The sequence below is a fragment of the Lagenorhynchus albirostris genome, chromosome 4 (genome assembly GCF_949774975.1).
Source record: "Lagenorhynchus albirostris chromosome 4, mLagAlb1.1, whole genome shotgun sequence".
Taxonomy (NCBI): Eukaryota; Metazoa; Chordata; class Mammalia; order Artiodactyla; family Delphinidae; genus Lagenorhynchus; species Lagenorhynchus albirostris.
In genome coordinates, this window is record NC_083098.1 from 146,323,925 (window position 1) to 146,347,546 (window position 23,622).

The following is a 23,622-nucleotide window of genomic DNA, read 5'->3' on the forward strand; positions in this document are numbered from 1 at the left end:
AAAAAAACAAACAACCCAATCCAAAAACGGGCAGAAGACCTAAGTAGACATTTCTCCAAAGAAGACATACAGATGGCCAAGAAGCACATGAAAAGCTACTCAACATCACTAATTATAAGAAAATGCAAATCAAAACTACAATGAAGTATCACCTCACACCAGTTAGAATGGGCATCATCAGAAAATGTACAAACAACAAATGCTGGAGAGGGTGTGGAGAAAAGGGAACCCTCTTGCACTGTTGGTGGGAATGTAAATTGATATAGCCACTATGGAGAACAGTATGGAGGTTCCTTAAAAAACTAAAAATAGAGTTACCATATGACCCAGCAATCCCACTACTGGGCATATACCCTGAGAAAACCAAAATTCAAAAAGAGTCATGTACCAAAATGTTCATTGCAGCTCTATTTACAATAGCCCAGAGATGGAAACAACCTAAGTGCCCATCATCGGATGAATGGATAAAGAAGATGTGGCACATATATACAATGGAATATTACTCAGCCATAAAAAGAAACGAAATTGAGCTATTTGTAATGAGGTGGATAGACCTAGAGTCTGTCATACAGAGTGAAGTAAGTCAGAAAGAAAAAGACAAATACCGTATGCTAACACATATATATAGAATTTAAGGGAAAAAATGTCATGAAGAACCTAGGGGTAAGACAGGAATAAAGACACAGACCTACTGGAGAACGGACTTGAGGATATGGGGAGGGGGAAGGGTGAGCTGTGACAGGGCAAGAGAGAGGCATGGACATATATACACTAACAAACGTAAGGTAGATAGCTAGTGGGAAGCAGCCGCATGGCACAGGGATGTCGGCTCGGTGCTTTGTGACCGCCTGGAGGGGTGGGATAGGGAGGGTGGGAGAGAGGGAGACGCAAGAGGGAAGAGATATGGGAACGTATGTATAACTGATGCACTTTGTTATAAAGCAGAAGCTAACACACCATTGTAAAGCAATTATACCCCAATAAAGATGTTTTAAAAAAAAAAGCACGTTTAATTGTACACAATTTGATGAGTTTGGACCTGTGCAAACACCCGTGAAACCATCTCCACAGGCAAGGCAACAGACACACCATCACCTGTAAAAGTTTTTCTGGGGCTCCTCGGTTTTTGTTTGTTTGATTTGTTGTTGTCAACATGGTTTCAGTTCCATTGCCAGTGGCCTCGTTACTTTTTAGACAGAAACAAGGTTTACACCCTAGACATGTGGGTGGGGAGTAAAATATCGATACAATAAAAATAAAGCACTTTCCCTTTTGGATAACTTCTATCCTTTAGTTTTTACGTTAAATACTGGTTAGCAGTTCAGTTGACTTCAACAACCATTTGTGGGTCCTTACTACGTGTCAGGTGCTGGGGATATGATATAAATAACAAACCCCTGTCCCTAGGGAGCTTACAGTCCGGTGGATGAGGCTGTGCTGTAATAAATTGCTGCTTCTACATCCAAAGTGTAGCACAAATCTGTCCACTTCCTCGGGCTCCACGTGTCCAGCTGGCCTAGGCCACTGTCAGTCCTAACTAGCTCCCTACGTCCACTCCTGCTGCCTCAACTCCGTCCTCCACACGACAGACTGGGGGCGCTTTTTATTTCTCTCCTATACACACAAAACGTTAAAAACATAGCCCACACACTAATATGTATAAAATAGATAACTAATAAGAACCTGATGTATAAAAAATTAAACAAAACATAGTCCAGGGACCACCCAGTACACCTTCTAAACTCAACAACTATTAATATCATGTCATATTTGCTTTCTCTGCATGTAGACACCCTCCTCCATCATTTGAGAGTAGGTTGAAGACATTGTCACACTCCAGCCCTCAATACTTCAGCAGATGTTTCCAAAAGTAGGAGCCATGATACCACCTTCCCCTAATTACCTAATATCACCTAAAATCCAGGCCTGGGACTTCCCTGACAGTCCAGTGGTTAGGACTCCACGCTTCCACTTCAGGGGTCACGGGTTAGATCCCTGGTCGGGGGACTGGGATCCTGCCTGCTGCACGGCGCGGCCAATAATAAAATAAAATAAAATGGGGCTTCCCTGGTGGCGCAGTGGTTGAGAGTCCGCCTGCCGATGCAGGGGACGCGGGTTCGTGCCCCGGTCCGGGAAGATCCCACATGCCGCAGAGCGGCTGGGCCCGTGAGCCATGGCCGCTGAGCCTGCGCGTCCGGAGCCTGTGCTCCGCAACGGGAGAGGCCACAACAGTGAGAGGCCCGCGTACCGGAAAAAAAAAAAAAAAAAAAAAAAAATTTCAAATTCACGCCAGATCTCAAATACTTAGTACAGAATAAAGAATGTAAAATGTCTTATTATGTTTATACTGATTACATATAGAAATGATATTTGGATATAGCGGGTTAAATTTTAAAAATTATTCAAAGCCGTTTCTTTTTACTTTAAAAAATTCACATGTGTGACTTACATATTTTATTGGACAGCTCTGGTCTGGGGGTCTGACTAGATTCCATCAAACCCTTTAGGAAGAAAGCTTCACAGGTGGGCCTGTCCTGGTGTCAGGCTGCCCTTGGTGTGTGGGGCTAAGTTTGGTCACTCAGTCAAGGGGGTGACTGCCAGATCTCTCCAACATGAAAGTACCTCTTCTCTGTAATTACTAAGTCACTTGGGATAGTTCTCTGGACCTGTGAGAATACCCTATTCCCCAAAGGCCTTCCACCAGTGGGTCTGGCACTCTTGATGCTGCTGGACTGACTCACGCTGGGAGTTGCAGATTGGTGAGTGCCCTAACCCCTCATTCCTTCTGCCCTAACCGCCCGGCACTCTGTCACGAGGAAGCATTTTCCTCCCCATACACATCTATTCCTTTACTTCTTTGAATCTTACTATAGACACTTAAAAAAATATATATCATTATCAATTTCATCATTATTCTTTTATTAATGCTCGAATTGTCCCAAATTCGTTGGAAGCCACTTCAAGGTGACTTCTGTGTCCTTTTGACATGCCCATTATTTTTAAAGCACTTTCTTATTTTATATCACAAGATTTTCCAGGCTCATCTTTGCCTCCTCAGACGTGGACCCAGCCATTTCTTCGAGGAGCCCTGACTCCTTTTACTGGAGAATGGTATTTAGAAACCAAGATCCAGGCAGCAGGTGGGCTCCCTGCTACCGGGGTGTCATTGCTTCTAGGTCTTTCAGAGCACAGAGCTGGGAAATAATGAGTTTAAACTCAATTCAACTTTTTTCATTCTTTTTTATTATGGTAAATATACAGTACATAAAGTTGACCATTTTTTAAAAAATATTTATTTGGCTGTGCTGGGTCTTAGTTGCAGCACGCAGGATCTTCATTGCCGCATGCAATATCTTCATTGTGGCTTGTGGGATCTTTTTAGTTGCAGCATGCGGGCTCTTAGTAGCAGCACGCGGGATCTGGTTCCCTGAGCAGGGATCGAACCTGGGCCCCCTACACTGGGAGTGTGGAGTCTTAACCACTGGACCACCCGGGAAGTCCCTAAGTTGATCGTTTTAACCGTCTTTAAGTATACGGTTCGGTGGCATTAAGTACATTCACATTCACATTGCTGTGCATCCAATTCAAACGTCTACAAGTTTCTCTATGTCTTTAAAATGTATCCCACAAAGAATGTAAAATCAGAGTAGCTCTCATTTTCTCTCTGATCCTTTTTGTTCTTATTTACTATTTTCTGTTCTCTTGACTGCTTCCATTCCTCCCATCTTTGCCGCCTCTATTACTGTACTTTGTACTGTACTGTGACCAAAATGTCGTAAGTTCTATCTCTTGGGAACCTGGTAATTTAGTCTCCAGTAATAAGATGAAGATTTTCTTCAATATCTTTCTATGGTTCACTCTATTTTCATTTTCAATCATCATGTTATTTGTCCATTACTCAGATAATTAGATGAGGTCATGATGGTAGAGCCCCCATGAATGGATTAGTGCCCTTGTAAGATTCATGGGAGAGCTTGCTTCCCCTCTCTGCTCTCTGCCATGTAAGGGTATAACAAAAAGTTGGCAGTCTACAACCCGGAAGAGGGTTCTCAGCAGAAACCACCCTTGCTGGTACCCTGATCTCAGACTTCCAGCCTCTAGAAATGTGAGAAATTTTTGTCATTTATAAGCCACCAAGTCCATGGTATTCTGATGTAACAGCCCAAACAAAGACATTACCCTTAGTTACTGGTAACTAGAATATGAACAACATGAAGGCTACAACTGATCCCCTGTATAAGCTCCAGCCCAGGGAGGGGCCCTTCACCTGGCCTGGGAATGAGGGTCAGGAGACTTCTTTTATATATTTTTTTTAAAGCATTGAGATTGACGTGTTTTTGTTTTCATTTATTTATTCGGCTGTGCCGGGTCTTGGTTGCAGCACACGGGATCTTCATTGCGGCATGCAGGATCTTTTTTTTTTTTTTTTTCTTTTTTTTTGCGGTACGCGGGCCTCTCACTGTTGTGGCCTCTCCCGTTGCGGAGCACAGGCTCCGGACGCACAGGCTCATCGGCCATGGCTCACGGGCCCAGCCGCTCCGCGGCATGTGGGATCTTCCCGGACCGGGGCACGAACCCGCGTCCCCTGCATCGGCAGGCCGACTCCCAACCACTGCGCCACCAGGGAAGCCCCATGCAGGATCTTTAGTTGCGGCATGCATGTGGGATCTAGTTCCCTGACTAGATATCAAACCTGGGCCCCCTGCATTGGGAGCATGGAGTCTTAACCACTGGACCACCAGGGAGGTCCCAAGAGGACTTCTTGAAGGAGATGCCTGGCCAGCACTGACTGCTATATTAATTAAAATGAGGTCTACATGGGGTATGACATTCCTCCACTCTAAAGTCCAGTTGTCTCCTTATTAGAAAATCAAGACTGGAAGTGCTCCTTCCTATTTAAAACCACAACTTGAATGCTGCCTGGCCCTCAAAGTAAGAGACACGAAATACAAAAAGCAGAAGCACAGCCCACCCCACCCCCCACCTCCCTGCCACACAATGCAGGCCCTTTGCTGGGCTCATCTTCCAGTTGAGAAGGGAAAGAAATGTGATGGAAAACAGTAAGAATTCAGCCCCAGTGATAAAGCAGTGTTTAAAGAATTTCACTCACACTCAGCTGTGAGCAGTTAAGAGGAATAACACAATGAAGCAGAAGAGAAAGAGGCCAGGACCTACCCAAGCAGAGGTCCTCTGAGATCTCAGCGCTGAATTCAAAGGGCATAAGAGGGGGAAAGTTTGACTTCAAGGAATGAGACAAAGGGAACACTCTCACTCCACATGCCTCGCTTCATGGATGACAAAGCACAGAGCAGGAGGGGAAATGTCTGACCCTGGGTGGCATTTCATCACAGGCTCTGTAGTCCTGGCTCAGATGCTCCAGGGTAAGGCGGGAAACTTTGAGTTAGCAACTTATGAAAACAGCGTAAGTTGATTCAGTAAGATTCAGCAAGAACCGGACAAAAGGTGAGTAAAGAGAGTGCTAACCAGGATTGATAAGGACACAGGAAGCAAGGCCTTGCAAGAACTGCTAGTTATAATACAGTCTTGTCATTCTTCTGAAGAGTAATTTGGCAACGTCAAAAGATGTGGATCCGTCAGCAGATTAAAGGGGACTTCCCTGGCGGTCCAGTGGTTAAGACTCCGGGCTCCCAATGCAGGGGGAAAGCTTCGATCCCTGGTGGAGGAAACTAACGTCTCACATGTTGCGTGGTGTGGCCAAAAAATAAATAAATAAATGAGATGATACGAGAAGATTTAAGTACCTGAACCATTTGACTTAGCATATATACCTATGGACTGTCACTCAGGACGTTATTAGACGAGCATTCGAAGATGGAGCTACAAAGATGGTAATTGAAGCAATATTAATAGTATCAAAAAGATGAAACAACGTAAATGTCCAACAATAGGGAATTGGTAGAAACATTAATACTTTAAAATATCGGAGGGACTTCCCTGGTGGTCCAGTGGTTAGGATTCTGCGCTCCCACTGCAGGGGCCCTGGGGTCAATCCCTGTTTGGGGAACTAAGATCCTGTAAGCCGTGCAGTGTGGCCAAAAAGAAAAAATTAATAAAATATTGGAATAATGCCAAAAAGCCATTGAAAAGGATGTGTTCAGAAGAATATGGACAAACTGGAACCCTTGTGCACTGTTGGTGGGAACGTAAAATAGTGCCACTGCTGTGGAAAACGGTATCGTGGCCCCTCAAAAAATTAAACCAAGAATTACAACCCAGCAATTCCACTTCTGGGTATGTGCCCCAAAGAATTGAAAGCAGGGTCTCAAGGAGATATTGTACCCCCAAGTCCATAGCAGCATTATTCACAATAGCTAAAACTTTGAAACAATCCAAGTACCCATGAACGGATGAATGGAGAAGCAGAAAGGAATCTGATTCAGCCTTAGAAAGGAAGGGGATTCTGACACCTGCTACAACATGGATGAACCCTGAGGACGTTATGCTGAGTGAAATAAGCCCGACCCAAGAGACATACGCCGCATGATTCCGCTTATATGAGGTCCCGAGAGTCGTCAAATCCATAGAGACAGAAAGTAGAATGGTGGGGGCAGGGGCTGGGGGAGGGGAAGAATAGGGCGGTTAGTGTTTAATGGGGACAGAGTTTCAGTTTCACAAGATGAAACGGTTCTGTGGACACGTGGTGGTGACGGCTGCACGACAACGTGAACGCACTTAACACCACTGAACTGTACACTTAAAAATGGTTAAGGTGGTAAGTGTTATGTGTATGTTACCACAAAAAAGAAATGAAAAATACCTAGTTTCTGGTGAAACTCTTCATCAAAACTGAGTTTTTGGTGAAACTTAGCAAGGAACTGTTAAACATTGTTGGTGGGAGGGCAAATGGTTAAAAATTTTCAGGAGGGCAACTTGTTCATAAAGGCAAATCATATATATTCTTTAAAAATGATCCTATACCTTTTTTAGTGCATAGCTGTGCTTTATTGGGGGAAAAGTAAATAATCCTTACAATGTCACATTTATTTTTATCTTAATAATACATGAACGTGGTCAACAGAGAAAAGTCAAGATGCAGTGCTTATAAAGCAAACAGCATTCCTCTGCTCCATTTCTGCCCATCCCAGTGAACCTGCTTTCTAGGTATAACCATTTTAGCTCTTTCTTGGAGGATTTATGTCCATCGTTCATACCCTTTTACTAAGGGATCCCCTGGTGAGAAGCTACCCTAGAAATATTATCAGGTGTGGGTACAAAGACGTAGGTGCGGGGCGTCCGTCCCATTGGTATTCATATTGACGAGAAAAGTGGGAACGACATTTGTTAGGACTGTTTAAATAAATGATGGTCAAAATGTGCCATAAGAGGTGAAGCAGTCAGATCTATTTAAACGACATGGCAAGAAACAACTATCAATTATATACATTACAGAATAAAATGCGGATAGGGATTATCCCTGGACAGTGGCTGACATTAAACACAAATTTTCCTTGTGTACTCGTCTTAATTTCAAAATTCTCTTTAATAAATATACATTTGCTTATAATCAGAAACAAAGAAAAAAAAAAAAAGACATGTTCAATCTACTAAGTTGCCAGACACCCTGTGAAAATTCTTACCTGGATTTGTTGTCTCTGTCAGGGCTCTCACTTGGGCATGGAGACGTGCAACTCAGACTAGCTTAAGCAAAAAAAGGAAAGAGAAGAAAAGAAAGGAAAAGAAAAAGGACTTGACTGGTTCCCGTAGCTGTGCCCCCGGGTGCGGACGACCACCCAGGCTCGGGCCGTCCCTGCGGTCCCCCTCTCCTCACTCTGCAGGCAGGTGGGCTGCACCCCAGCCTCCCCACCTGTGACGGGCCAGGCCCTCCCACGTCCCCCAGATGATCCACAGCGGGAGGCAGGAGGGCCCCAGCAGGGGAGGAAGGAAGCCTGGAAGAAGTCAGAATGTAAACAGGACGTGGGAATAAAGGTGATTCCTATTTTCTTTACGCTCTCCTGTGTTTTTTACGATGAGCACGTATTCCTTTTCCACGATTAGTAACCTCTTTATGAGCAGGTAGCGTGGACCAAACCCTGCTGCCTGTGCTCCCAGCCCCCAGGAGGTGGGAACTCCTGCCACCTTCCCTCTAGAGGCAGGATGAGGTGGGGGAGAGGCCGAGCCACTTCCCTCCCGCCAAAATCAAGGCCCCAGACCCCAGATAGCTCCCCCTTCCCCTCACCTGGTCTGTGGTACGTCGCCTGGGAGGGACTCTGCTCTAGACACAGGCCTCCAGGCAACTGGGCTCCCCACTGCAGCCAGCTTGCGGCATACAGCTTCATCAGCGCAGATGCAAACCACACCTTGGAACGCGCTGGGTGGGGCAGATGACCCTTGGGGAGAGCGACGCGGGACCAGGCCCTGGCGGTGGCTTTCCGGGTGTCACAGCATCGGGACCAAGTCCCTGCTGTTTGGTTACAGTCTCCGAGGCCCGGCCCCTGGATCCCACACGGCAGGTGGCAAGGGCTCCCCAGCAAGCCAAGGGACAGTGACCTTGACCTCAGCCCACCGCGGAGGCAGGGCAGCCAGCGGGGTCACAGGACACAGGAGGCTTCTCGGCTCTTCCCTCCACCAGCTCTCACCTTGCCAAAGGCCGCTCTGGCCCCAGAAGGCCCTGCCGAGGCCCGGTGCACCCCGGGCGCCCCCTCGCCCCGACGCCAGGGCCCCTCCCGCACGTCTGGCTCCGGGATCCCAGCCCCGGAGACTCACAGGCCACGGCCACAGAAACCCGTCCAACACCGCAGGGGTAGGGAGAGCGGCCCCCGACAGCCAAGCCCTGACCTCAGGGTCCTGGCAACACCCTCCTTCAGAGGATGGACAGGAGCGCTGCGGAGACGCCCGAGGGCGGGTGGGGGGAATCTCGATGAGAGGCACGGGGTGGTGAACACGAAGGGAAAGGGGCCAAGAGCTTCCAACCGACGCCCATCCACAGGAGGAGCGCGGGAGGAGCCTCGGGCGAGGAGCAGGGCCTTCGGCGCAGACGCCGCAGGGCTGGCACCCAGGCCTCTCCCCTCCTCCCCGCGGGGACACGCGGAGTCCCCGCCACAAGGCGTCTGCAGCTGGGGCTTTCTGGGCGTCACGAGTCCTCAAGAGGCCTTTTCCTCAATCCAGCTTTAGTGAAAAGACAACTCAGGTATGAAAGTAGAGAAATGGACAGACTCATCAGGCACGTTTCAGGGTGTGTCACGCGCGGTTATTGCAGTTCACGGGCAGGATGCAGCCCAGGGCACGGGCTCCGTGGCGCCAGCCGGCTGTGCAGCAAGCGCTTGCCGTCTGGAGGGCAGCCCCTCCTTCTCGCTGGGGCTGGCGTTGATGCAGCCCGCAAGACCGGCACAAGGCCTGTCAGGCGCCTTTCTGATGCAAGTCGCTGACCTGCCTTAAGTGGACGTGAAAACGTGGCACAGGGTGCTGACTTCAAGGCAGGGAAACCCTTAAATTCGCTCCCGTGTGCTTCACGTCCTGCGGGCTGCTTGGTTCACACAGAGACGGCGTCGCCCATGCGTCCTGCACTCACGCTGCGTACCTCACCCCACGCTCACCACCCAGCTCAGCAGCGCGGGGTGCGCGCCTCCTTCCTTCCGGAACAACCGTATGGATTCCACCGGCCGCAGGTTCACTGAAGGCCCCCACGGTGTGGACCGGAGACGACTCGCACCGAGACACACTCGGCCCCAGAGAAGGACGGGGTTAACTCCCGCCCAGCCCCCAGTTTGCAGAGGAAACGTGGTCACACACTCTGGGTCTATACTGAAAAACCATGGATGTTAGTGGACAACCTCGGCATAAATCCCTCGGGAACAGACGGGGTTCACGGCAGGATAACCCACTGGTCCAAGGAGACTTGGAAAAACTTCCTAAATTTAATGCTACCACAGAAAGTCTCTCCAAACCACTCTTCCATGTTCAAAAGAAAATCATCTTTCCCTGTGATCGTGGCGAATGATGTGACAGCTCTAAGGATCAGAACACGGGGACGTCCCTAGTGATCCAGCGGTTAAGATGACACCTTCCAATGCAGGGGACGCAGGTGTGATCCCTGGTCAGGGAACTAGATCCCATACGCCATGGGGGAACTGAGCCTGCGTGCTGCAACTACTGAGCCACAACTAGAGAGAAGCCTGTGTGCCCCAACGAAAGATTCCGTGTGCCGCAGCTAAGACCCAATGCAGCCAAAAAAAAAAAAAAAAAAAAAAAAAGAATCAGAACACGTAAGGCAGAAATTGAAATGATGTGCACTGTTTTATGGTTGTTCTACAAGATGCTGATTTCTGAGTCTAGTGTGAAATGCTTTGCCGTGGACAGACGATCTCCTTTCGAGTGTTGTAAGCCATTTCTTCTTCTTGCATCAGAACAGTTTTCACAGCAATGACAAACATCACTGTGAGGATTCTTCTCGCTGGGCTCAAACTGTACCTTATGGCTGGCTTTCAAACTATGTAAATTATCTTATGTAAGAGGCACTGAAAAAAGAAAGCTGAACAAAGAAAGTTTTACCTTGGTGAAATATTCCTTTTAACACATCACATTATAATGTGATAATAATAATAACAGAACGTGTGTCACCCTTACCCCGCGAGTAAAGAGTCTGTGGAGGAAGCCTCTCTTCTGTCTGGGAGCTGGCTGATATGTCTTCTCTTCTGGATCTAATGCCACATTTCCCCTTTCGTTGATGTCCTTGGAACATTCAGACTCGGTCATCTGCACCCCCAGAAGGGCAGGACACAGGAGTGGTGGAGGCCCCGTGCGGCCGGTCGGCACCGCCCACCCAGCCCCCAGCCCAGTGCTCGGCGGCCACTCTGGCCCCTGTCCTCGGCTCCTACTTCCCCTGCTTCCTGGCCTCCTCTTGGGGGAGGTCACGTGGCCGCCAACGTGGCCCCCAAAGCAGTGAACTCCCGTCCAGCCAGCCCCGCTCAGGGAGCAGGGCTCAGGGCGGCAGAAGCCCAGCAGACCCGAGAGGGCCACCTCTGTCCACCCCCCGTGAAGGGACCAGGGGCAGCTGCCACATATAATTTTACCTCCGAACATGCACACGTGTGCGCACACACAAATGGATGTGTATGTAAAATAGCTAAAAAGATATCTTAAAGAGGAAGCTGTTCATTCTACACACATAAGGTTCTTCTCGGTCGTTGTAACTAGCTAGGCGGGCCGTGCTGCAATGGGCAGTACCTTGCTCTGCCAGGGGATGGAGACACAGCCCGTGACGAACTGGCTGTGGAAGGTGCAGTCGGTGCTGTCCAGGCGGATGCCCTTCACCGAGGAGAATTGCTCGATGTCCAGGACGTCCCTGCAGTAAACCACCTGCGGCTGTCACAGAGCACAGAGAGGCGCAGCTGAGACGGCCGCCGCTGCGTTTGTTTCCCTCAGCGGTGCTCAGGACGCCTGGGAAGCCGCCGCACGCACACCTGCACCCTCCTTTCCTCGCCATCCCTCCCGGCGTGGAGTACGTCCAATCCTTGCTCTAGGAACCCCCAGAGCCACAGGCCCCGCGGCCCGTCTGCTCCAGCTCCCCACTCTCTCGCCCACAAGCCTCCCGAGGCCCCCTCTTCTCTTTCCTGCACGGAAACGGGCCACAGCAGAGGCTGCAGGTGGAGAAGGGAGGACGGGGTGCCCCTGCTGGGACACAGCAGAGGAAGCCTCCAGCCCTCGGCCTCCCTCGCGCACGTGCCGTCCACCTGCTTGGCCCCCGTCTGCGCTGGGCAGGCCCCCAGGCCCCCAGCCCCACCGGGCACTGGCATCCTCGGGCGCAGAGTCAGGCCAGCAGGCAGGGCGTGTGGAGCCCGGGCCGCCGCCTCTGGAGCAGGGAAGCCAGGGCTCAGGGATGCGTGCTCTGAGCGCCCGAGCTTGTGCACGACAAGGAAGGAGCGTGCCGATCCCGGGCCCCTGGTCACAACTTCTGAGAGCAGTGGGGAGGTGGGAGCCGCCGGTGGGGGGCCGGCCCTCAGGAGACGGTGCAGGGGACGCCCGAGCCCAGGCCAGAACCCCATCCTGCGCCCTTGCCAGGCTGCCTGACGCCCTCAGACGCTGCTGACAGCAGGCCCCCGGGCCGTCTGGTTAAATGCAGGAGAACCCCCGGAGCAGCCCCGGCGCCCCTGCCCCTCACTCCCCAGCCGGCGCCCTCCTCAGGGAAGGCTGCAGCCCGCGGCGCGCGGGGCCTGGTGGAAAGAAGGCTCTGAGCAGCCCCGGCTGGGTTTTCCTCGTCTTGGAGCTGGTCCTCCCTGTGACTCTAGCACCTGGAGCAGGTGGGAGGGCGCTGCGAGGACGCGCTCAAGGGGAGAAGCTGCTGCCACGACACATTCCACGTAAACATAATGAATCCTGACTGTACAACTAAAACTATTTTAACCGCACGTCTCAGCCCCATCATATCCTGCGGAATGATCGAATCTCCACGTTTCCATCACAGGCCTGCAGCAGCTCAAGGCCAAAGAGGGGGCTGCTCCGGCCCAGCTCCGACGTGCGCGGGGCCTGCTGGGCCCTGGGGACGTGGCCTCGTGTGGCCCCGCCACGCGCTCACCAGGAGGCTCGAGCGGCCACTCCAGGGCCCTCAGTGTGTGCAGCCAGGACCTTGCGAGACCCGGCGTGGGGAAGCGCATTCCGGGCGGGGGAAGGGGCCGCGGGAACGTGGGGACCCTGGCGGGGCGCCCCGGGGAGGGTGTCGGGTGCTGCTGAGGTTTCTGAGCAGGGCAGTGACCTGGGTGGGCTCCACCAGCCAGGGCGGCAGCAGGCCGGGAGGGCCTGTGCGGACGGGCCAGGGGGCACTGGGGGCGGGACGGGTGGTCCTGAACCTACCTGGAAAACATCCGTTTTCTCAGACACCCCAACACCCCGCTGCTCTCTGGCAACACACTTACGTCAGGACGGAAAGGGGGGTCTGACACGTGGGCCTCCAGCCTCTTGAAGTTAATGTCCCTGAACACAGGGTGTCCCTTGACTTCAGCCACTCCTTCGCCCCTGCAGCCCAGGCGCTGCTTGGGATCCTTGGTGAGTAGCTGTGGACGAGTGAAAATGGAGTCAATGGAAGCTCCAAGGATAAAAGAGAAAACCCAGAAAAGCTCCATAACAAAAATGGCCAAAGAATCGGGGTGGCAAAGAGCACCTCCATCTAAACAAAGTCACTAAATTTCAAAGTATCAACCAAACCCCGTTACTTCAGATTTTACTGATTTAGAATACGTAATGCCTCAAAAAGGAGTTGAAACTGAAGTTTTGCCTTTGAGCTATCAATAAATAAAGAGGTGGCTAAGAGGGCTTCCCTGGTGGCGCAGTGGTTGAGAGTCCGCCTGCCTATGCAGGGGACACGGGTTCGTGCCCCGGTCCGGGAAGATCCCACATGCCGTGGAGCGGCTGGGCCCGTGAGCCATGGCCGCTGAGCCTGCGCGTGAGATGCCCGTGTACCGCAAAAAAAAAAAAAAAAAAAAAAAAAAGAGGTGGCTAAGTAAATCCTTAAGAAAAGGTTACCCACGTAAAAATTAGGGGATTTTTTTCAAGAAATAGAAGCTCTTGGGAACTTCGCAGACCACTTTCATGCCAAGTTATATTGATTATTAGAAACTATTTTAATCTATTAATTAAACAGATCACTAAGGACCTCAGATGAGGCAAAAATTTAGCAAACCTAGCTCTAAAAGTTGTATATTCTTAAAATTAATAGAAAGTGTTTCTTTCAAAAGTATTCCTTACTTATACATTTAAACCGGCAGACCTCGGCGATACTGCAGGTTCGAGTCTAGACCATCAGAGTTAAGTGATTATTGCAATAAAGCATGTCACACGAATTTTTTGGTTTCCCAGTGCATATAAAAGTTACGTTTACACTCTACTGTAGTCTGTTAAGTATGCAATAGCATTATGTCTAAAAAAATTGTACCTAATTAAAGAATAAAGCTGCTAGGAAAATAGTGGCAATAGACTTGCTCAACACAGGGCTGTCACAAACCTTCAATCTGTCAAAAACACACTATTTGTGAAGCACAATAAAAATGAGGTATGCCCCTTATTGCCAAAAGTTCAAATAGGCCTTCTTCCACAATTAGCAGTCAAAGAGGTCTGCCTCTGCTCAGAGCGACACAGGAAAGGTCTGGGCCTCCAAAACCTAGCCTAGGCCAGGGGCTGGGAAGCTGCAGCCCAGGGCTGTACCGCACCGGTGCCTGCTTCTGTAAATAAGGCTCTGTGGGAGCAGAGCTGGCTGTTAGCTCAGGGGTCTGTGGCTGTTTGCGCTGCAATGGTGAGCTGAACAATGCGAGAGAGACCTGCAAAGCCCTAGTGACACCACCTGGTGCCTCACAGGAACGCTGGCTGACCCGTGGCCTCGACTCCCAGCCAGCACCCACGTGTGGCTCCCGGCTTGTGTGCGACGCCCCTGGGCCGGGCCCCGCCCGCTCAGCTGTGCCGCACACACACCGAGGCCGTCTGGTCTCTCGGCCAGGCCGGCTCCTACCAGACACCACTGATGGGAGTACACCTGCGTAGCTGGCTCGGTGCCGGGCTTTCCTGCGGGACTCAAGCTTCTGCAGGCAGCTGCCGTGGGAACTCCAGCACTGAGCCAGGGCGGGGCTCAGTAACACAGGCTTCCTTAATTAAGACCAGACCTGAACATTGTGTCAGGCCAGATGCAATGACCGCACTGCAGGGACTCCAGGCCTCTGTCAAGCCTGCTGCCAACTCACGCGGCCCAGGGGCCTGACCGGGCAGCGCCGGGCAGCGGAAAGCACCTTGTGCCCGTGCTGCCTGCTGCCACTGACTACGGGACACCACGGAAATCAACTTTTAATTTTTCCACCGTGCAGCTCTGAGAATATCCTAGAAAGCCACTGTGGGGTTGAAATGAGAAAACAGAGAGCTCTGAAAATGACCCAGCGGTACCCGACGCCAGGTGTCACGGCAGGGGCCCGGCAGGGACGGGCAGAGGCGGGCCGTCCCCTTCGCGTGCAGTCAGCGCTGGGCCACATCCCGGACCCCGCAGCTGCCCACGCTCCCCCCTCTGTGCCCTGTTCACATCGACCTTGCACCTGAGGTGGCCCCTCCTCCAGGCCCTGTCTGTTGGAATTTCACAGACTCTCTAAGAACTAGCTGTTGCTCTGCTCAGCAGTTACCGAGGATTCATGTGGGACTAAACACTTCACGCGCACTCTTTCATTTTATCCTGCTGGCAATTCTATAAGGTAGAAGTTATCCACCGTCTGCATCTTCTAGATGAGAAACCCGGGACCCGGAAGGGTGAGCGCGTGGTGGTGGGAGGCTGGGCCTCGACCCCGGGCCCTGAGTCACAGGCTGGGCTTCACGCAGACACCACCATCTTTCCCACGAACAGCACCCCTTCATCCTGAAAACCCTGCAGCCTTCGCTTCTATCTTGTACCCGTCAAGCCCTGCTTTTGACCCTAGTTTCTTTCGTGTTACTTTAGGCTTGCCATTCAACTCCCAAGGGGAGTTGTGCTCCCGAGGGGCCGGCCCCACTTCTCACATCTGTATGCTCCTGCAGCCCCATCGGACCGTGGCGTGTCAGCAGACACTGGGTCAACATTTACCAGCTGAATAGCAACAGCAGGGTGGCCAGGAGGCGGTTACGGAGGAGCTGACTGAATGCCGTCAGCTCCAAGCAGGGTGAGCAGCCCGAGAAAGGCCACCAGCACACGTCCCTTCACATGTGGACACAAGAGGAGACGGACCCCAAGGTACTTCATCCCCAGCCAGTGTCAACTCCCGCAAGACACACCGGCTGACCCCAGCACCCACTGGGGGACCACGCCCCGCGTTCTGTGGCCGCAGTCCAGTGGCCTGGTCCTCCGTCCCCCATCCTGCCACTCCCCCCCCACCCCGTCAGCCCTCCCCCCGCAGCGCGCGCCCCCGTGTGTCTAACTCCGGCAAGGAGCCCGCCTCCACCTGCCCCGTGTCCGCACTCTCCTCTGTGACCCGCTCACACCCACAGTCGCTCCTCCAACCGCCCCTCTGCACCCACCCAGCCCCGCGGCCTCTCTCCTGCTTCTTCAGACCCGCTTAAGCAAGCCCGACTCCCCGCCTGCTGCGAGCTTCGCGCGTCCTGCCTGCACACAACCAACCCCCGATCTCCCTGGACGCCCACGCGGCCCTTGGCGCGCCGGAAGCCCCTCACCTCTCCGCACACCTCCAGCGGCTCCCTCCCACCCTCGCGCGCCGCAGGAGGACGGGACAAGCTGCCCGGCCCGCACCGAGTCCCCGCCTCCGCGCCGGGGCTTTGCTGCAGCCCCTCCCCGCTCCGTGCACGGCTCACAAATCCTGCGGGCGCGGCCTTGCCGTCCACCCGGAGTCCGACGGCTTCTTACTCGCTCTGCCACCACCCAGGGCTCAGACTCCCACCTGAATCTCCACAAAACCCGGGCCGGCCCCCCTCCTTCTGTCCCGTGGGTCTCTTCCCGGGAGTCCCAGCGCATCAGCCCCCGGCCTCCTGCCCCGGTGCGGCCCCTCCTCCCCACCCCGCCCCGCGGCCAGCCCCTCCCACCTCCCTGCCGAAGATGCCCGTCTCCCAGGCCGCCTCCCCTGAGTGGGTGAGAGCACCGGGCTTGGGGGCAGAAGGGCTGGGATTACTGCCTGTTTTACTCAGTGCCGGGGAAGGTCCCATGGGGGACGCTCAATACATTCTCGCTGGCTGCAGATGAAGTTTAAAATGTGCTCAGAAAATCCTGAGTATTGGCTTAAGAGAAGTTAAGCGACAAGGAGAGCTTCTCTCATCCCCTTACATCCAGGATGGCCTGGGACTGACAGTGCCAGGCGCATGGCAGGCCATCGGGGCAGGGTGTCGATAGGACCACAGTCCCAGGCGACCAGTTAAAGGGAGTTCTGAGGAACGTGGGCAGAGAGAAGAACCTCACCGCTGCAAAGCACCCCGAAGATTCTGTTTCATGTTTAGCGTCCTGTGAAGTTGGCCAGCTGTGCTCTAAACAGTGACCCGACACCACCCTTCCCTCTCAGCTGCACCTCTGGGGAAAGCAAACGATGAACTCTGTTCTGCGTGATCAGAACCCCCGAGGAAGGCCCTGTCCCTGGCACCGCGGAGCACCAGGTGGCCCCTCCTGAGCCTGAACGGCGGTCGGTCAGAAGCCTAGCCCCACTCCCGCCCTCCCCGAGCGCGACTTCTCGGAGAAGTCCTCGGAGAACTTCTCGGAGTACCGCTCTGCCTCCTCCTTCACTCTCCGCTCCACCTCCGCCCTAACGACCTTCTCTCGGAATTTTCTGAACGGAGACTGTCCCTGAATCATTTCGTATATCAGACAGCCAAGTCCCCACCAACCAGGACTGAATATATACCTTTCATGATTGAGAACTTCGGGAGCTACATAACAAACACAGGAAATTTAAATTAAATTAAATTAAATGTCCTCATACTTAATTGCAAACAACACACTGTAAATTTAATGTGTCACCACGTGGATGACCCTCGTCAATATGTTAAGCCAAAGAAGGCAGACACAAAAGGCCGAAGAGCGTGTGAGTCCACCCGTACGAAACAGTCAGAAGAGACGAGTCCACGGAGACAGGAAGCAGATGAGGGGCTGCAGGGCTGGGGGCGGACATGAGGAGTGGGGAGTGACTGCTGACGGGCGCGGGCCTTCTCTGAGGTGATGAGAAAGTTCTGGAATCAGACAGTGGTGATAGCTGCACACCTCTGTGAACATACCCAAACCCACTGACCTACACACTTCGGGTTGGTGGGTTTTATGGCACATGAACTGCATCTCAGTAAAGCTGTTATTACAAACCATTCCTGCTGCTCGTGGAGTAACTACCGTGGGGAAACCCCACCGCCAAACAGGCAGAGCCAGGCCCCCAGGCGCCCCTTTTCCCTCAGAGTAAGACCCCAGCAGCAGGTGACAGCAGCCACAGTGGAATGGGGGGAGGGTAAGTGCAGGACTCAGCAGAGGCCCTCAGGGTCCCTCATGTCAGAGGCCCCCCTGCGTCAGGCTGGGTCACTGCCCTGGAGCTGCGCGCATAACTCTTGACAACCTTGTGAGGGGTGTGCGGGGCCAGTGAGCATAGCGGAGAGGCCCGCTGCCCTGTCCCTACTCTGGCCCGTCAGCAGAGAGGAGCGCAGGCCGGGGGGCCAGGTATGCTCCCCAGCAGTGGGCCAGGGTGGACCCCAGGTCCCTTCCCGTGTTCAGTTCTCTGTGTCCTGAGGGCAGGGGCGCGAGCACCCCGGGGTGGTACATTACATACCCATGTAGCTGAGCGTTCCGACTCTTCCTTGGATGGTCTCCCCTTCCGGGATCTCCACGGCTAAACCAAGATCTGAAATCCGGATGTGTCCTGCATGTGGCCAAATACACGAGACAAACCACAGGCGGTGAGCTGACACTTTACCAATAAAGAATGGGAAAAAATCTAAAAGACACGGATGGAAATTATAGCAATTCATACTTGGAAACACTTAGATATAAAATTACATTTAGGGAGTTCCCTGGCAGTCCAGTGGTTAGGACTCCATGCTCTCACTGTCAAGGGCACGGGTTCAATCATAAATAAATAAATAAAAATAAAAAATACAAAAAATGAAATTACATTTAACTTTTGCATTCAGTTCCACTACCCGCAGGAAATTAGATTTATGCCTGCATATTGATCAGGAAGCCCTTTAACCATAGACAACTACAGGATAAAACAGGAGCATTACGTTTGCTATTTTATTTCCACATAACTACCAGACACATAAATAAAACTATAATGGAGGGCTTCCCTGGTGGCCCAGTGGTTAAGAGTCCACCTGCCAATGCAGCGGACACAGGTTTGAGCCCTGGTCTGGGAAGAACCCACATGCCACGGAGCAACTAAGCCTGTGCGCCACAGCTACTGAGCCTGCGCTCTAGAGGCCACGAGCCACAACTACTGAGCCCGCATGCCACAACTACTGAAGTCCGTGTGCCTAGAGCCTGTGCACAACTACTGAAGCCACCGCAATGAGAAGCCCGCGCACTGCAACGAAGAGTAACCCCCCCTCACCGCAACTAGAGAAAGCCCATGGGCAGCAATGAAGACCCAACACAGCCAAAAATAAATAAATTAATTAATTTTAAAAAAACTATAATGGATACTATATCAACTATGAAACAGCAAATAAACACTCCCTGTCGGAATACCAAGAGGCTTATACGCAGGGACAACAACAGACAAATAATACGGAGTTTTTCTCTAAAGAACAAATGGTAATAGGGTCAAGGAAATAATAAAAAACTATGTTATGGGGCTTCCCCGGTGGCGCAGTGGTTGAGAGTCCGCCTGCCGATGCAGGGGACGCGGGTTCGTGTCTGTGAGTCTGTTTCTGTTTTGTAGATAGGTTCATTTGTGCCAGATTTTATTTTAATTAATTAATTTTTTGTGTGTGGTTCGCGGGCCTCTCACTGCTGTGGCCTCTCCCGCTGCGGAGCACAGGCTCCGGACGCGCAGGCTCAGCGGCCATGGCTCACGGGCCCAGCCGCTCCGCGGCAGGTGGGATCCTCCCGGACCGGGGCACGAACCCGTGTCCCCTGCATCGGCAGGCGGACTCTCAACCACTGCGCCACCAGGGAAGCCCGAGTTGAGAGCTTTTAACTCTTTCCTCCCGAACTCAAAGGTTCAGAAATGTTCCTGGTTTCCACTGAGGTAGCAGATGGAGCATAGGTCTGCCAACCTTCTTACCCAGCTTCCTACTGAAAGGAACAAAGACAAAATCACAAAAATAATGAAACGTGATCTGGAAAAAGAATACAGGGCACCCTCAAGAGTGAGAAATTTGAGGATTACCTGGAAGAGAGAAAGCCTATGGGGCTGGATTGTTAAAGGAACCACCAGGTGAATCTGCAGAGATAAGCAGGTTGCCCGGGTGTCTGGGTCCCAGAAGCCCCTCCCAGGCCTGGACACAACTGCCGACCAAGGGACTTCTTCAGGCTGAAGTCACTTGGCAGAAAGTTGGGACCCCAGGGGGGAGGCAGAGCACAACTGAAGAACTACACACTCTACTGGCAAAGCGGAGCCATGCTGTCTGTGGCCGCTGGAACGCAGGCCCTGTCTGGACGGCACCCCGCTGACGCACCCGCCTTCCAGAACGCCATTCAAGAGAGGGGTACAACCACAGAGGAAGCCAGGCCGCCACCGCACAAAGAAACACAGCCCTTAACATAAACCTGAATAAATAATCGCATTCTCTAGATACAGGGGAAAAGCAGCAGGTAAAAACTAAAACCAAAACCAACTAACCAAATAAACAAACAAAGAAAGCCAGCAGAAAAACTGACCCAGGAGAAAAGGTAATTCAGGGAACAGAAAACTTACCTTTTAAAACCCTAATTAGTATCCTCTAGACTAGAGACTGAAGGGACTGCTAGAACATAAAGCATGAAAGAAGCAGTCACAGAACAAGAGTGTGGGCTTAGAAATTAAATAAAAATATGATTAATGACAAAACACTGTGGGATGGGCTGGATAGTGCTTTGCATGTGCATAAAAGCATGGACGTTTATCTGGATAATAAGGAAATCTCCTAAAATGAATGGCAGGGACTTCCCTGGTGGCGCCGTGGTTAAAAATCCGCCTGCCAATGCAGGGGACACGGGTTCGAGCCCTGGTCCAGGAAGATCCCACATGCTGAGGAGCAGCTAAGCCCGTGCGCCACAACTACTGAGCCTGCGCTCTAGAACCCGCGAGCCACAACTGCTGAGCCCACGTGCCACAACTACTGAAGCCCGCATGCCTAGAGCCCATGCTCTGCAACAAGAGAAACTACTGCAATGAGAAGCCCGCAAACCACAACGAAGAGCAGCCCCCGCTCGCCACAACTAGAGAAAGCCCGCGCACAGCAACAAAGACCCAACGCAGCCAAAAATAAATAAATTTTTTAAAATAAATAAATCAAATTAAAATTTAAAAAGACTGATCAGATTTTCAAAAAGCCTTGGTGCCAGACTAAGGAGTTTCTCTCTCTCCTAGAAGGAACAGATAAAAATAATAACTACCCGTAATATTTTTCACCTCTTACTGCGTGCCACTATGATTTAAGTCCTTTCTGTGTATTATTTCATTTGAACTTCACAATAATACAAGTTGGGCATTGTGAGGACAGCAGAGACCTTATGGGACCTGCTCACTTCTGAGGGCCGTCTGGATCTGGGGCCGTGGAGGAGACGGGGGCAGTGGGGCTGGGACAGGGGGACGGGGCAGGGGACCAGCCAGCGGACGAGCAGCTGCTGCCAGAGGGAGGTGGTGAGTGTCGGACGGAGAGGCCAGCTTCCGGTGACAAGTGCATCTCAGAAGGCGACTCACTCCAATTCTGAGTCCCCTCGTGGTGAGGAGACGGCAGCAGGAGGGAGTCTACATTCTCAAAATGGTCATTTTGGTTATGTATATTTTACCACAATTTGAAAAACATTTGTACGTGAATCACTGTAGCCACTTTATTCACAACAGACCAAAAATGAAAACAACTCAATGTCTATGAAATGATGAATGGATAAATAAAGTGTGATATGTCTATACAATGGAATATTATTTGCCAACAAAAAGGAATTAAGTTCTGATTCATGCTACAGCATGCATGAACTTTGAAAAGATTACGTTAAGTGAAAAGAAGCCAGTCACAAGAGATCACATAGTATATGTTTCCCATTTATATGAAATGTCCAGAATAGGCAAGTCCACAGAGACAGAAGTAAATTAGTGGTTGCCTGTAGCTAGAGGTGGGGGAGGGAACAGGGAGTGGCTACCAACGGGTATAGGGTTTCTTTTGGGTGATGAGAATGCTGTAAATTGAAAAACTGGTTGTGATAATGGTCACACAACTCTGAGAATGTACTAAAAACTATTGAATTGTACACTTTAAATAGGTGAATTGTATGGCATGTTAATTATATCTCAATAAAACTGCTATTTTTAAAACATAATGAGGAAAAAAATGTAATGACATTAAAATGGCTGGATAGGTCTTTGGGGAAAAAATACTCCCACTTTATACTATCTGAAATTAATTTTGATAGATAAAATATTTAAACTTTCTTAAAAAGGAACTATAACAGTACTAAAGAAAAGATAGATTTTTTAAAAAATTATCTTAGGGAGTAAAGGTGTCCTCCCTAAGTACAACATAAAGCTCAGAGACTAAGAAGAAAAATATTGATATAGTTGTCTATATAAAAAATTAAAACTGCCATATTGAAAAATACTGCAAGCCAAGAGGCAAAAAGCATAAATACAAAATGTATTCACAATGAATATAAAAGGACAACACCTTTCATATATAAAGAACTTTCAAAAATGAATTAGAAAAAAGCAAATTGAAAAAACCCAATGAAAATGCTCAACCCCATCCATAGTTAAAACAAGAGACCATTTTTCAAATTACAGTTTAGTAAAGGTTAAAAACATTGATAACGACCAGTGTTAGCCAGGTCATAGGCAAGGGTAAAGCGATACAACCTTTTTGAAGGGTAATTTGGGAACATCAAAATTTTGAATGCACATACCCTTTGAACTGGAAATCATGTCTCTAAAAAAATACAATTATAATTGCCCTTAGACATGACTCTACTTGTTACTTCTTGTGCTCATGTCAGGACCTGTAGCTAACTCTCTCCTTCTTTACATTGCAGAGTACCCCATGACCCCGCCATACCTTATTTTTTATCTGACTATTCCTTTCCTGAAGGTCTCACCAGTAATTCCTGTCCATACGCACAGAGAACTGTCTGGAAGGAGACCGAGAAACGGTTACCAGTGTTCACTTCTAGAGAGGATGACTGCTGCATTTCTCTTCTGTTCTACCTAGAACAATGGGTATATATCACTTTTTTTTTGGCCGTGCTCCACAGTATGTGGGATCTTAGTTCCCCGACCAGGAATCGAACCTGCAGCCCCTGCATTGGAAGCGCGGAGTCTTAACCACTGGACCACCAGGGAAGTCCCAGTTCTTAAAAAAGGTTTTTAATGAAAAAGTCAATAGCCATACTTTATAACTGCACATTAGAAAATCTACAGGGTTTTTTCCTGGGAAGAATCGTGACGATATATGGAGAATCTATTAAATAGCATTTGAAGCAAATAAGGGACTAAGGAAAGGCCAACATCTAACAAACGAAACAGCACAATGCCAGCCATGACCTCCGGACTCGAGCAGGTGCGGCTTCCTTACTCACCAATCGAATGTCGAAGCTTGCTGCACTGGGTGACGGGGGGCAGCTTCAGCATCGCCCTCCAATTTTTACTACGACCGATTTTTTTGCCATATCCTCCTAAATTTGAAAAAAGCAAGGCATTTTTGTAACAATCAGAAACATCCATTTTTTAAAAAATTATTTATTCATTTTTGGCTGCCTTGGGTCTTCGTTGCTGCGCACGGGCTTTCTCTAGTTGTGGCAAGCGGGGGCTACTCTTTGCTGCGGTGCGCAGGCTTCTTATTGTGGTGACTTCTCTTGTTGTGGAGCACGGGCTCTAGGCGGGTGGGCTACGGCACGTGAGCTCAGTAGTTGCGGCTCACGGGCTCTAGAGCTCAGGCTCAATAGCTGTGGCACACGGGCTCAGTTGCTCCGTGGCATGTGGAATCTTCTGGACCAGGACACGAACCCGTGTCCCCTGCATTGGCAGGCGGATTCCTAACCACTGCGCCACCAAG

General features: G+C 50.8%; 2 protein-coding genes across 2 annotated transcripts in view; one reads left to right on the top strand and one right to left on the bottom strand.

The window, feature by feature from the left end:
* Positions 1–23,622, top strand: part of LRPAP1 (LDL receptor related protein associated protein 1) — a 462,538-nt gene that overhangs the window by 382,399 nt on the left and 56,517 nt on the right. The window lies entirely within an intron of this gene.
* The window catches only part of GRK4 (G protein-coupled receptor kinase 4), a 46,166-nt gene continuing 25,764 nt past the window's right edge, over positions 3,221–23,622 (bottom strand). The window contains exons 4-11 of the mRNA XM_060147071.1: positions 23,147–23,242; positions 18,207–18,296; positions 17,105–17,325; positions 12,870–13,007; positions 11,185–11,322; positions 10,585–10,713; positions 7,599–7,655; positions 3,221–4,097 (exon numbers count right to left, since the gene is read on the bottom strand). Of these exons, the coding sequence (XP_060003054.1) occupies positions 7,626–7,655; positions 10,585–10,713; positions 11,185–11,322; positions 12,870–13,007; positions 17,105–17,325; positions 18,207–18,296; positions 23,147–23,242 (842 nt within the window). The 3' untranslated portion in view covers positions 3,221–4,097; positions 7,599–7,625. The remainder of the gene's footprint in view (positions 4,098–7,598; positions 7,656–10,584; positions 10,714–11,184; positions 11,323–12,869; positions 13,008–17,104; positions 17,326–18,206; positions 18,297–23,146; positions 23,243–23,622) is intronic.